Source organism: Ciona intestinalis, chromosome 14, assembly GCF_000224145.3.
Source record: "Ciona intestinalis chromosome 14, KH, whole genome shotgun sequence".
Taxonomy (NCBI): Eukaryota; Metazoa; Chordata; class Ascidiacea; order Phlebobranchia; family Cionidae; genus Ciona; species Ciona intestinalis.
The window spans coordinates 3,805,756-3,819,897 of NC_020179.2; the positions used below are offsets into that span (position 1 = coordinate 3,805,756).

At 36.4% G+C, this 14,142-nt stretch overlaps 2 protein-coding genes across 8 annotated transcripts in view; one reads left to right on the top strand and one right to left on the bottom strand.

The window, feature by feature from the left end:
• The first annotated feature begins 445 nt into the window (after positions 1 to 445).
• On the top strand, positions 446 to 8,022 carry LOC100186206. The gene is made up of 20 exons (XM_002120459.5): positions 446 to 617; positions 680 to 868; positions 1,118 to 1,229; positions 1,531 to 1,682; positions 1,899 to 2,062; positions 2,295 to 2,463; positions 2,698 to 2,892; positions 3,159 to 3,353; positions 3,756 to 3,947; positions 4,188 to 4,379; positions 4,555 to 4,743; positions 5,070 to 5,181; positions 5,421 to 5,572; positions 5,735 to 5,898; positions 6,165 to 6,330; positions 6,550 to 6,741; positions 6,801 to 6,912; positions 6,996 to 7,147; positions 7,285 to 7,448; positions 7,738 to 8,022. The coding sequence occupies exons 1-20, from the start codon at positions 563 to 565 to the stop codon at positions 7,897 to 7,899; spliced, it is 3,180 nt and encodes a 1,059-aa protein (XP_002120495.1). The 5' UTR covers positions 446 to 562; the 3' UTR covers positions 7,900 to 8,022.
• LOC100176005 (sushi, von Willebrand factor type A, EGF and pentraxin domain-containing protein 1) overlaps positions 7,848 to 14,142 on the bottom strand; it is a 15,860-nt gene continuing 9,565 nt past the window's right edge. For 3 of the 7 annotated variants that reach the window (XM_026837660.1, XM_018814734.2, XM_026837657.1), the window contains 15 exons: positions 13,887 to 14,078; positions 13,565 to 13,768; positions 13,211 to 13,402; positions 12,893 to 13,090; positions 12,749 to 12,769; positions 12,502 to 12,690; positions 12,122 to 12,233; positions 11,459 to 11,610; positions 11,055 to 11,215; positions 10,749 to 10,917; positions 10,188 to 10,382; positions 9,861 to 9,972; positions 9,298 to 9,443; positions 8,740 to 8,903; positions 7,848 to 8,408 (listed from right to left, as the gene is read on the bottom strand). In XM_026837660.1, the coding sequence (XP_026693461.1) occupies positions 8,223 to 8,408; positions 8,740 to 8,903; positions 9,298 to 9,443; positions 9,861 to 9,972; positions 10,188 to 10,382; positions 10,749 to 10,917; positions 11,055 to 11,215; positions 11,459 to 11,610; positions 12,122 to 12,233; positions 12,502 to 12,690; positions 12,749 to 12,769; positions 12,893 to 13,090; positions 13,211 to 13,402; positions 13,565 to 13,768; positions 13,887 to 14,078 (2,393 nt within the window). In that variant the 3' untranslated portion in view covers positions 7,848 to 8,222. The remainder of the gene's footprint in view (positions 8,409 to 8,739; positions 8,904 to 9,297; positions 9,444 to 9,860; positions 9,973 to 10,187; positions 10,383 to 10,748; positions 10,918 to 11,054; positions 11,216 to 11,458; positions 11,611 to 12,121; positions 12,234 to 12,501; positions 12,691 to 12,748; positions 12,770 to 12,892; positions 13,091 to 13,210; positions 13,403 to 13,564; positions 13,769 to 13,886; positions 14,079 to 14,142) is intronic. The other 4 variants (XM_026837661.1, XM_026837662.1, XM_026837656.1 and 1 more) reach the window with 2 other exon arrangements.

Genomic DNA, 14,142 nt, shown 5'->3' on the forward strand with positions numbered 1-14,142 from the left:
ATTTATTTAACCTCGAGTCTATAGAGGGCAACGACACTTGTTATAACCAAGGCGTTGAACACCCTTTAATTGTTAAAACCAAGCTGTAAATTGTATGTGGGCAATAATGTCCCATTACGCACCGAATATCTTATTGATATAGTTTACGAGTCGCCCTTATACGTGTCAACCAACTAATTCACTTTAAGTTTTGTGTTTTAGAAAAGAGGGCGTTAACAATTATACAATGCGAGCGCTTTCGGTGTTTAGAATGCTTGTCTATTCGACGTCGCTCAAATCAACAGTCGGACTCGACATTCACTTTGTAAACATACTGACCAGAGTCGATAAACAATTGTCGACTATATATATAAATGGCAAAGTACTGGAAGTTCAGATACTTTCTACGCAGTGATAAGTGCAAAGTAAGGGGAAAGATTAAACATAGAAAGGCCGCATTGGGTAAGAAAGCCAAACCGACACAGCGTATTTTAATTCTTCATACTTATTACAGCTGAGCAGAATAGTTTCTTGTGAGGTACTGGGCTAGATTGCTGCTAGTTTCTTTCGCCACCGTATCAAAATGAAATGGCTATTCCTTTTCAACATGGCATATATTCTTATATGCGGGACTTCAGGTAATATAAACTTCGAATTACAATATCTAAGAAGTTAAAGTAACAACTATGCAACTTTATAGGTGAATACTGCTTGAAGATGGGTAACATTACAAACGGAAACGTCGCATGCAGTGAAGGAAACATGGTTGGTTCTGTGTGTTCGTTCACATGCAACGAAGTCGATGGTTATAAACTGTTCCCACTTACTCTGACTACGAGCACTTGCCTAAACAATAGAGAATGGGACGAAGGGCGGCCTTGCTGTGCACGTGAGTGATTAAAATGGCAAAAAACTGTAACCACTGGCAGAAATATGAACGTACAAACAATTACAAAAAATATACCCATATGAACATCTTTTTGTTTCTTACTTAACGGAAAGTCTGTCACTTTTATACACACGCCATGCAGTCCGCTTGCTACTGCCTATAATAAACTTTTTGGCAACTTCTTTGTACGAAACTTATTCTCCACGAACAAGGACGGTACAGTACTTATTACAGCAAGTTTTATTCCAGGTGGTTGCCCGAGATATGCGGTTATGGATTTGGTTATTGTACTTGATTCGTCGTCGTCAGTGGGCCAACAAAATTGGGAAATTATGAAAAGTTTTGTTCGTGAAATTATAAAGTAAGAATCAACTTTTATGTAAAGCTAATTTTACAGTTACCACGGTTTAGTTGCTACAACAAGCTAGTAAAACTTGATTCTGCAGGTGCACAAGATAAAAGTTCGTTAATCTTACGTATCGGTTCTTTACGTATATCTACGTTTAATTACATATGTTTAAATTTCACTGCTAAAAATGCCGTAAATTATACATTGTAATTATATATATATATCAGTTATAATATAAGAATATATGTATAATGGTATTATTCATATATGTTTCCCTTTAGAAGTCAAATTGATAATACGGCAATTTTTACAGCACATTTGAAGTCTCATCTACAGCTACAAGGATTGCTGTATTCCGCTACAACAAAGAAATAGACACCACTTCACAAATTTTGTTATCTGATTTTCCCGACGACAAGCAAGCTTTGCTAAAAAAATACAACGCAATACCCTACGATGGAAGTGGTACGACAATAAGCTTAGCAGATATAAATAGTAAATACATAAACGGTCGAATAGTTAACCTAGAGTTAACCTGTACATACTAAACAAAACAGTAACCTTTTATATGTGCTGATAGGCTTGATAAAAAGTTTCTCAAGCCTTTTGATGTTTCGATGCAAATATACTATATTTGAGTTCATATATTTTTAAAAAATATACCAATTAATTTTATAACAGGCACGAAAACCGGACAGGCGTTATCACACGTTCTGAATGTTGTTTTGAGCCCTGCAAATGGCAACAGACCCGACGTTAAAGACGTAATATTGACCATAACTGATGGCCGTTCATTTGACGACGTTAGCCAGCCATCCCTACAGTTACGTAACCAGGGTGCTCTGGTAAGTCAAATACATACTTGTCAATATTTCTGCTGTTCTAACATATACTAAAATATACCGTAAACTTGACATACTGAAACTTCTAGCCAAGTTACATGGGCAATACCATTTTAAATATACACGCTAAAGTACATTGTAACAAATATAATCATAACTTATATAGCATAAAACCTAACATCTTCCATAACTGAACAAACAGACCAGACCAAGCAACACTTACTACTTATTCCAGACATACGTCCTCGGTATTCTGCCATCCAATGGATTAGGTTTAGACGACGAACAACTCGATGTTATAGCTGGCTCCAGTGAGCGCTTGTTGGTCGCTAATGCGGGTTTCTCAGGCTTGAATCAGGATTTTGCTGCAAGAATTGGACAACAAATTTGTGGAAAGCCTTGTGGTAGGTAGTATTTACACTTGCAAGGAGAACTATAAAACACTTTGACCAATCAGTATTACTGACGACGCTCATTGCAAAGCTGATACGAGACTTTGTTGTGTACAAAATGTGTACAATCTTAAAGTATACCTTATTTTTGACTGTTCCCTGTTGGAGAATTCGGTTGTAAATGAAACCTATCAAAAAATTGACACCTTCTTACTCAAAAAATTACGTTCTCGTATTGTTTTGCAGCTATCACGTGTCAGCCGCATCCCTCGCAACCTATGAACGGTTACGTATCTTGTACTGACCGTAACGTGGTGGGTAGTAAATGTAATTTTCGATGCAAGGAAGGATTCGCTTTGGTGGGTGCCGCAAATATGACGTGTGATGACGATTTAGACGGTGACGACGGAGTTTGGAGCGCCGTAGCGCCCACATGTCAACGTAAGTATATATTAGGTTGGCGAAATAGATGGCTCATGTAATCGTTACATTTTATCCTAATGTAGTATTTAAATAAACGTATATCTTTTTTGAAATGTTGGGCTAACGGACTTTGTTTTTGAAATAATCCTATAAACACGTGTATTTTTGAAATAATCCTATAAACACATAGCATATATATACATATAACCATACAATTTAACTTTACCAGTGAAACTAAATACGCATAGTGTTGACAGTTTATCGTATATTTTATGTGCTTTCAGAAATAACGTGTAATCCTGTACAAGAAAGTCCCGTAAACGGCGATATGACATGCACAAAGACTAACTTGGTTGGCAGCATATGTTTCTTTGCCTGTGATCAAGGCTATGAACTAGTTGGCGCAACTGATTCTGTTTGTAATGAAGTAAATGGTGCCGTGGATGGTACATGGACAAATCAGGCCCCTCGTTGTGAACGTGAGTAAATACTGAATATATTAGGGTGAGCAAGATCAAAGATGGGACACTCTTTTATTCCATTTTCTTATACCATTTTGTAGTACACAAAGAACATTCAAAGAAATATAAAACCGTATCTTCACGACTCCAATAGACCGTTGTTAATTGTTTAAAACACGTTTAGGATATTTAGACACTATGTGCTATAAGTCTTCCCCCACCCTCACTATGTTTTAAGTCATTATACTATCCAGATACGTGTATACGTGTCTCTTGTGTGCATATAACTACCTTTACAACAAAACATTGTAGGTCAGGCTAATAGGCTATAACTCATATAGAAAAAAGACACCCCTTTAAACATAGGAAATGAAATAATCCTAAAGCGAAAATAGATCAATATTTTACATTTCTTTACAGGTAAAGTCTGCCCTGAAGCGCCAGCCGCTCCTACTTTCGGTACACGAACATGTACAGACGGAATCAATCTAAACTCACAATGCGAATACACGTGTAATGAGAACTACATTCGTTCTGGAGCCCGCTATACTACATGCGTAGAAGACATCAACGGTGTGAGAACATTCGACAACGATGCACCAACATGCACACGTAAGGCAAAAGTCAAAACTAAATTAAATTAAACCCAGATACATAAGCATTAGCAGTCTTGCGCAGTTTTAAATGTTAAACGATTTACCGTGTACTATTCGGCGCATATTGCTATTCTATTGCGTGTTTATACGTTGTTTGGCAAATGCAGTAACTTATTTAACCTAAATATCTGCCATTCACTAAATCTGACTGGTGTGCGAAGCTCGTATGAAGCGAAAATTAATAACTTTCACACAGCTACTAAATGCCCTGCCGCTGCCCCAGCACCAGTAAACGGTTTCAAAATTTGCTCCAACGAGAACGAATTTGGTTCAGTGTGTGAATACGGTTGCAATATTGGATACAGAAGTATTGGACCGCTTATTGCAGTGTGTGGCCGAACCGCTGACGGCACACTTCGTTTTAATGACACAGCACCGATTTGTCAAGGTACGTTTGCTTGTACTTCGTAACACTAACAAACAATACTTGTTGTTTAGACATAATATAACAGCAAGATGCATATGCTTACTGTAAACAAAGAACAAAAATATATAATATATAAAAATCAGGCGGTAATAAATCGTTCCAGCAACTACTATTTACTCTTACCTTCGTTTTACAGCAATTCAGTGCCCTCAACAGTCCAAAATCCTCAATGGTCAAGTGTCTTGTACTGACAGCAACACATACGACTCAACCTGTACTTTTCAATGTGATCAGTCCAACGGTTACAGTCTTTATCCCTCTGGCCACTCAAGAACAACTTGTTTATCGAATTCCAGTTGGTCGTGGGCTAGCCCTTGTTGTTCAAGTAAGAACACAGTCCAAACCTTCATTCAGTAGTAGCTTACAACTTACAAACTTATCACGATAACAAATCTTTAGAATTAGACCACTTAACATGATTCAGCAAAAAAAAAACACAGAAAAGAAAAAGGCAAAATTGGTGTTGAATCAACGTGAGCCGAAATGGCAAAAAATGTACTAGACTGCTGGAAGCTAATCTATCTTTTATATTTAATAGTTCACGCTACAACACCTCCAGACACGGCGCTTCTTTCAGCTACAACAAAACACTAAAATGGCTGCAGCGCGGTTGTAATATAGTAGTACCTATTAAACGTTGTCAATTTGCAGGACCCTGCTTGAATCACTCAGTTATTGACATGATTTTCATTCTCGACTCGTCTTCATCTGTGGGTTCTGATAACTGGGACGTTATGAAAAACTTTGTTCGTGACGTAATCAAGTATGTAATATAATAGAAGGGGAAGATGGGACACTTTTTATTGCATTTTCTTGCCTTATTTGGTAGTTAAGAAAGAACATTTAAAGAATTATAAAACCTTATCCTCATGACTTAGGATATTATATTCTAAATGTGTCCCGTCTTCCCCCACCCTACTATAAATGTCACTTATAGAGGATATAGCTTACAATCAGTTATATCAGAGTACCATCTCTAAAACATATGCTATATCTAAACAGCTTGCTGAGTATAACTGAGACTGGTACAAGAGTTTCTATTTTCCGATACAACCGAAGACCTGACCGACAATCCCAAATATTGCTGAACGACCATATTGGCGATAAACAAGGCTTGCTTTCTGCGCTGGACCAAATGCCCTACAATGGAAGAGGTACTGTAAATAAAGACATACTCAGGAAATTATATTTATAAAGTGAATAGGCCTAAGCTATTGGTGCAAAGCAAATTGTCAATTTAAAATAGCTAGTTTATAAAACCAGAGGAAACGGTATTTGTGGACTATAGCAAAATAACATATTTCGTCTTATAATAGGAACCTGGATTGGAAACGCGCTTAACCATGCTAAAGACTTCATTTTACAACTCCGAAACGGCGACCGTCCTGATGTTATTGATGTTGTGCTTACAATTACCGATGGTAGATCGAAAGATGACGTCAGTGTGGTATCAGAAGAACTACGCAAGCAAGGCGCACTGGTATTTTGACTTTGCTATTTCTAATATTCGCATTCATGAAAAAATTACCTTTTGGTGCAAATATTACTTGAAATTTAAAATTCAAAACCAGATTATTTAATATGGGTGTGGTCCTACGTCTAGGTTTGCCACTAAGGTAGCAAACGTAGACCGTTTTTTCCCAAAGTTACTTCAGTGAAGAATATTGGTGCTTATGAACCTTGTTTATTTTTGCTATTTGTAAGTCGTATGCAATCTACATATTTTTTGTATTGTAAAACCAACAGACTTATGCCGTTGGTGTGATTCCTCCGAACGGAAAAGGACCAAGAGAAGAAGAACTTCTGAAGATTGCTGGTTCTACAGATCGAGTTAAAATAACAACAAGTTTTGAGGGCACGAAGGATCATTTCGAGAAACTTATGAGTGACGACTTATGCGGCAGCCCTTGTGGTAAAAACAATGTTTATACAGTAAATACTCAATATATAGTGGAGTGGGAAAAGGTGGGAAAAACACTTTTTCGTTCTGTGTTCTCGTCCCATTTGGTAGTAAACAAGGAAAATTCAAAGGATTTTAAAGCCGTATCCTAGGGACTCCTATAGACCGCTGTTAATTTTTTAAAACACCATCAGGATTTGGAATATATGTGCTAAATCATAAATGATATAGATGTACAATGTAATCCTCGACACGTTACCCCTGCGAACGGGCAAATGAGATGTACCAATGACAACATGGAAGGTAGCAGATGTACTTTCTCCTGCGACAGTGTGAACTTTAAACTACAAGGAGAAGAACTATCAGTGTGTAAAGATGACAACGGTTTAGGAGTGTGGACTGCGCCCACACCAGTTTGCAAAGGTGAAGAAACTGATAATGTTAACATTGTAGCTTATTACTAAATTTATCTTTTATTCCAGCGCGTTGTTCAACTTTCGGTTTTATGGATTTGGTCGTCGTTCTTGACTCTTCTTCTTCATTCGGAAAGAAAAACTGGGCGGAGATGAAAATGTTTATCCGACAAATCTTAAGGTACAACAGAATCTCTAATCCCTCGTATTAAAACTGTTAAACAAACGAAGCATTTTAATCTTATATTATCATTTTTCATGCAGCTCTTTCGATATCTCGCTCACCGCAACGCGCGCTGCGGTGTTCCGTTACAACAGCATGGTGTATAACGACTCTCAAATTCTACTGAGCGACTTCCCGACAAATAAGTCCGGTTTGCTGGAAGCATACGACGCCATTGTGCACAATGGAAGAGGTAATGCTTGCTACAAGTTTAGTTTCTCCCTATCTTCATAGGCGTAAACATACGTCTTTAAGTTAATAACACATATGTAGAACATCTGTATCACAGACCCCATTACTAAGATATGTTCTTATACAACTTTTCTATAGGTACTATGACTGGACAAGCACTGCAGTACGTAAACGACACGATATTGGCTGACGTTGCGGGTAACAGACCGGAAGCAGTGGATGTTGTTCTCACCGTTACGGATGGACGATCTGTAGATGACGTAACAGCGATATCAGATAGTTTACGACAAAGGGGAGCTTTGGTAAGCAATGTTGTTTCATTCGGTATTAATGAATGTAACATATTTGTTCTACGGGCAACGTTATAACATTATACGGCTAACAAATTAGAGAACCCATAAAGGAATACTTGGTTATTTGCCGCCTTTCTGTCTCACCCAAGACAACATACGCCCACAGTAGTGGCAGCATCGAGCCTCGAATCACCATCCTCCGGTCTAGAGGCGCTCCAACTACTATGCCACGGCGATGTTCATCTGCATTGTACCATTTTAAGTACTATTGCCGCTAACTCCCAACTTCTACAAACAGACCTACGCTATCGGAGTAATTCCGCCGAATAAGAAGGGAGCAGATCGCGACCAATTACTCTCAATAGCTGGAGAAGCAAACAATATCTTTCTTGCAATAAACAACTTCGATGGTGTGTTTGACAAGTTTATTGGGAAACTTGATGAAGACCTTTGTGGGTGATGACATTATGACACAGTTCAGTAACATGCTTTTAAATCGTGTGAATAGTCATGTACATATTTCGCTTCGCCGATATTTACCTTGTGATTCGTTCAGTTAAAATAAATTGTTATTAAAAAAATATTGAATTTTAGGTTTAAGTTGCTAGTATGCGGAAATGGGAAACTGTAAGAAACAGGCGGGCTGTTAACATTAATCTTATAACTGAACCTGAAGAAATAAACAGTTTGAAAATGTCTCTCATGTAAGAGAACTTAATCAGATGAAACATGATATTGAAATGAAGATATATTGGTTGAATATATGGTTAAATAATTCAAGAATTATTCAATCGGGAGCAGTGGAGGGGAACAGGTTTCTTGAACCAAGGAGTTGACGAACTGCTCATACAGCCCTCCGTAGTTTCCGTTATTTGCCAAGAATCTTCGAGATGGGCTACCCGCCAAAGCGAGTAGATTCACTGTGTTCATTCCGTTTCCGATTATAGGTGGTACACCAAGGGCATACGTCTATGGATAAAAATAATAAAACAACATTACCGACGGGCGATTCATTATAGGGCTATTGTTTATATTGGATATGGCTATAACATCCGCATAAAAAAAAGCTCCCGAAGAATATAAATCTTGGAAAAACATGACCTTGTTTAAAAAACATATGCACAGCCGTTGCACTTTTTCTTTGCGAACCACAACCATGAGAAGTAAATTACAACATTTTCTAATTAATTTCAAGAAACCATTCCAATTTCACAGCATACGCGATGGGTTCATACGCCTTATACTGTAACTGCAGGTATAGAACTCCCAATAAGTTTATACCACAGCTAATATCACTTACTAAAACACCATTTGCTCTAAGTTGTTCAGAAATAGGAACAATACTCGACACTGAACGACCATCAGTCACTGTCAAAACAACGTTTCTTGCGGCAGGCCATTCTCCGTTTGCGCGAGTCAGTATGACATCACGTACGTGTTGAAGAGCAAGGGCAGTGCGGGTTCCTGTGAGATGAAACGTTTTATTTAGGTTTAGTTCGTTACAACCACGAGTTTGGCTCGCAATTAGGATGGTATGGCGGATTTTTCAAGTATTTTTTTAGTCTAATTTAATTAGAGCTCAACTTTGCACATACTTGAAAAAAAAACTTTGAATAATTGCAATGATGATATGAAGATTAATCTGCAGAAACATCACTAGAAAGTTAATCAAAGTTTTCACCATTTATTTTTCGAAATGCAACTTCAGTTTTATTGTTTGATTTAAACTCGTGGTAATGAGACACTACCCTAAACCCCTCACTCATATGGAACTGATTAATTGTCTTGGATACATTTGTCACTTTTCTTTAGTTTTGATATATTATAAAATATGATCCCATTTAAACAGTCAACCAACCTGCTCCATTATATGGAATAGCATCATAAGCAGCGAAGAAGGAATTATCAGAGTAGGAATTAAGTAAGATCTGTGTGTCGGTGTCCACACGTCTGTTATACCGGAAAGCAGACACTCTCATTGCATTTGGACCGATCACAAATGACCTAAATAGAATAAGAAAACAAATTATCAATTCATAAACTCCTATTTCTGCCCAGAGGTAAATAAACACATCTTGCAAGCCGTGCTCGGTGTCAATATACACCCAATGCTTATATGAGTAACAGAGTTGCAGCTTAACTTTTATGAAAACAACAAAATTTGTGTGCCTAATCTAAAGGCCCATTATATATAGTAACCTCCATAAACCAATCACAAAATTATAACAGCGTTTCGTATATCATTGACACTTTATAATGGTAAACATATTAAACAACAAGTCTTGTGGCTTTTTTAAAATGGATATTAATATAATCTTATTAAGTTAAATGGAATAGACTTCAGTCATCCTAACTTGAACAACCTCCCAAGTCTTAGACAACCATATAATTTCTGAACTAAAATATTCAAACAAAACTTACCCGATCAAACTACGAACAAAGGCCTTCATGTCTGTCCAACTTTTAAGTCCTATTGATCTAGACGAATCCAACACAACAACTAAGTCGATTACTCCATAATTTCGACATTGTGCTGAAAAAGTAAAAAGGTTACTTTACCAATTTGAATGAAAATACATAAAACTTCGAATTAAATTAGTAAAATTGCTTTTTTTAATAAAAAATTAAAGGTCAGTTTGATAGTAATTGTATAATTGAAAACAGCTTTACTTGTGTGAGTGGTATGACACCTACACAAAAAAAACATAATACAAATTATGATTTTATTCATTATATAAATAAACAAACCTAAACACATTGGTGCAGGAGAAGTCCACACTCCATCGTTACTTGAGTTGGGACCATCAACACACCTTGTTTGTGGTTCACCAGACAATACAAAACCAGGTCTGCAAGTGAATGAGCATACACTATCTTCCACATTACTATTTGTACAGGATATTAATCCATTAGTAGGTGGAAGAAGTCGGGGGCATTGGGAAGCTGTTGATTGTGAGTTGGTTTAGAACTTATACTAGCAAGTTTGGTTAAGCAATAATTGAATGTAACTTTATTTACCCTTGTGTGACAGGGCAACGGCAGTAGTTATTATATAGGTGTTCTATTTTTTAAACGTTGTGCCCGCTTACGAGTTGCCACGTATTAAACTTCATGAAAAATTACTAATACTAAAAAAATTTTTATAACAAGTAGGAAGGAAAATATATAAAATTCAAGAGTGTATTTCTAAAGTCAGAACTTCAGGAAGTATGATGTAAGGCTACATTATTTTAAGTAAAATGTAATAGTGTGGTAAAGATACCATCAGCTAAACAACCTTGTAGCAGAAATAAAATGGCGCTCTCTTACCACATGGATGTCCACATAGGTCGTTTGTCAACTTCTGCTTAAATATATCAGAAATACCAAGTAATGCAGGGGTACTGAACACAACCCTGTCCATTGACCCAGCTATCTCAAGAAGAAGGCTGTAGCTTGGCCCAAGTCCATTTCCTGGTGTTATACCAAGGGCATAGGTCTGTGTAATACATAGGTTTTAAATGAAATCTAACGACATACGAGTGTGTTTTAGATAATTTTCGTGATAAGTTACAATTAGAAAAAAACAAATTTTACTTTAATTGTTTTTTTAATTTAAGAAAACATAAAATCTACCAAGGCTCCTTGGCTTCTTAATTGATCAGACACAGGCATCACGCTGTCATAGGATCTCCCATCGGTTATGGTAATAATAACATCACGAACTAAGCGGTTGCCATTTCTGTATCTTAAAACATGATCCTGGGCATATTGAAGTGCTCTGCCTATCCAAGTGCCTGGAGAGAAATATTTTCCTTGTTAACTGTATTTTATAATCAAGATTCTATTATATATAGGTAAGAGTCACAAAGCGAACCATGCTATGGTACCAGATTTGGCTCATTACCCCAACATTGTATTCTATATGGGTAAGGTCCTACCAGTAATGGCCCGGGACTCAAAATTGGTCGATTATCACAACATAATAAAGATTAAAACATTGCATTGTAGAAAAATGTTCGGCAAGTTTAATTATTTACCCGATCCATTGTAGGGAATATTTTCAACCGCTGTTATCAAACCACTCTTATCATTTATAAATCGGTTAAATAGAATTTGTGAGCGTCTATCCACTCCCCTGTTGTATCTGAACACTGCAACCCTTGTGCCATCAGCAGAAACATCAAAGGCGCTGAAAATTAAGTTTGAAGTATTTTGCATAAGCGATACATTTATTAAAATCCTTTTGAGACATTAGAGAAACCTAAACAGCCATAGCAAGTGCCAGTGTTCGAGTATTTTTGTTGAGCACAGTAAAGTTGAATGAATAGCCTATCTGGTTTAATTTAACTAAAAATTAGGTTGTTTCCAAGAACCTAAGTATAGTAAAATTCTTTTATATAACTGCGGTATAATATTATAATAATTAAGTAAAACCTAATGCAAAAAAAATGACATTTAAGTCTCTATTTGAACATGACAAAACTCAAGAGTAGCATAAACACGTAAGAACGTGGATAGGTAGGTGCAGCAACCTCGCTCATTTTCTTCCAATTAAATGTAAACATGTTTTTAACTGTAAGCATGTTTTAACTGTTGTTTTATCTCTATATCTTGTCTTTTTGTTTAATATTTTTCTAAATTTTCGCTACCGCAAATGAAAAGACAAATAAATGGTATTATTATTATTATATACAAAATACCTTATCATATCTGTCACGAATGACTTCATTAAAACCCAGTTTTGTAATCCAATAGAAGTTGAAGAATCCATTATAAAGATGATATCAAACACAGAGTGCATGAGACATTGTCCTGCAATAAAACAACATAAAATGTACCAACAAACAAATTAATGTTCTAGGAAGAAAATGATGGTTCTGTGTGTTTTAATGTAATTGCAGCAAAAAATAAATGCTTTGGTCGGAGAGATCTGAATACGACACCCCCCAAAAAAACACCACAACGTTTTATATTTACTAAGTAACCTGTGTACGTGAGGTATGTGATGCTGACACAAGGACAAGCATGTTGTGACTTTAGAAAAAATGACACCCTGTAATTTGTAAAACTTTAAACTTACGTCCACAGCAAGGTGTTGGTATATCCCAAGTTCCATTTGGTAGACAAGTCAGTTGTCTATTTCCGGGTGGGTAGACAAAATATCCATCTGGTCTATCACACTCCAATGTGCAAACTGAATTCGCATTGCTGCCATCAGAGCAAGTAAACTCTCCATTTGGAACACCGCCCAAAGCAAAACATGGTTCATCTAACATTAATTGAATTCAGTTAGAATTCAAAAAATATGGTAAATTTAACGTACATACCTTGGAAAATTATTTCTGTATCTGTGGAAGTAAAACAGAAGACATAAATATACTAAAATGCTAATGCTTTAAATTGTAAATCATTAAAAGATGGTGAACTGCTAATCCAATTATGGACTATTTATTGGTTTATGAAAAACTTACTTCTACAGAATGGTTCTGTATCACTCCATTGGCCGTTAGCATCACCATTAGAATCATCATTACAAGTTAAAACTTCTGCTCCAACTAATTCAAATCCTGACTCACAATAAAATGTGCACTCGCTGTTAACTATATTGGATTCTGTGCAATTAACACCTCCATTTGCCAAAGTATTAAAAGGAGGTTGACAAGTAATCACTGCAGAAAAAAACAATATAAATATAATATGAAGTAATGCATTTTTTATTATAAAACAATAGAGTGAAAGATTATATAAAATTACAAAAAAAAAATCGTATATTTGTGAGAGATACATACATTGACAAACTGGAGCAGGGTTATCGAACTGGTAATTTCCATCCCCCATGTCTCTGCAAGTTGTAACTGAAGGTCCAATTACAGCAAAATCTGGCCCACAAGTGTATGTGCATTGGGATCCAATGTTATTTCCACGACTGCAATTTATTGCTCCATTTGCAGGTGGTGGTGGTGGAGGACTGCATTGTCTTCCTGTGAAAGATAAAACATTGTAAATGGAATACTACATCTACAAATCATCAACATAACAACATTGTGAAGTTTAACTTTAAAAAACTTTTTCTGTCAACCACAAACTAAAAAGCAGTTTAAACCCCATATTTTCTTATTACTAGAAAACAATTTAAAACTTACTTGTGCAAGTTGGTGCATCAGAACTCCATTGTCCGTAAGGATCACTATCAGAATCATCATTACAAGTTAAAACTGCTTCTCCAACTAATTCAAATCCTCTGTGACAAGTGAATGTGCACTGGCTGTGAATCACATTGGAATTCGTGCAAGTGACATTTTCGTTGCTCGGTGTTACAATATCATAAGGTGGCTGACAGGTCTTTACTGTGGGTTGTAAAACAGATTATAAAATACTTACTTTGGTATCATACATTAATAAATTAAAACCAGCTGCAAATAACCCTAATAACATTCACAAATGCCTATGTTGTGCAATACTTACTTTGACAAACTGGAGCAGGGTTATCAAACCGATAGTTTCCATTGCCCATGTCTGTGCATGTTGAGACTGAATCTCCAACTACAGCATAATCTGGATTACATGTATACGTGCATTGGGAACCAAGGTTAATTCCATCACTGCATTGCATTTGTCCATTGTCAGGTGATGGTGGTGGGGGACCACACTGTTTTCCTATGAGATATAGATATTCAAGATTAGATATTGTTAATAATTTCTTAAATAAGCATAATGCGAA

Coding starts and splice junctions, on each gene's coding strand:
- LOC100186206 (XM_002120459.5), top strand. CDS start 563: ATGAAATGGCTATTCCTTTTCAACATGGCATATATTCTTATATGCGGG. Junction 3,354..3,755: donor TCAGGCCCCTCGTTGTGAAC/GTGAGTAAATAC, acceptor ATTTCTTTACAG/GTAAAGTCTGCCCTGAAGCG. Junction 6,331..6,549: donor CTTATGCGGCAGCCCTTGTG/GTAAAAACAATG, acceptor TAAATGATATAG/ATGTACAATGTAATCCTCGA.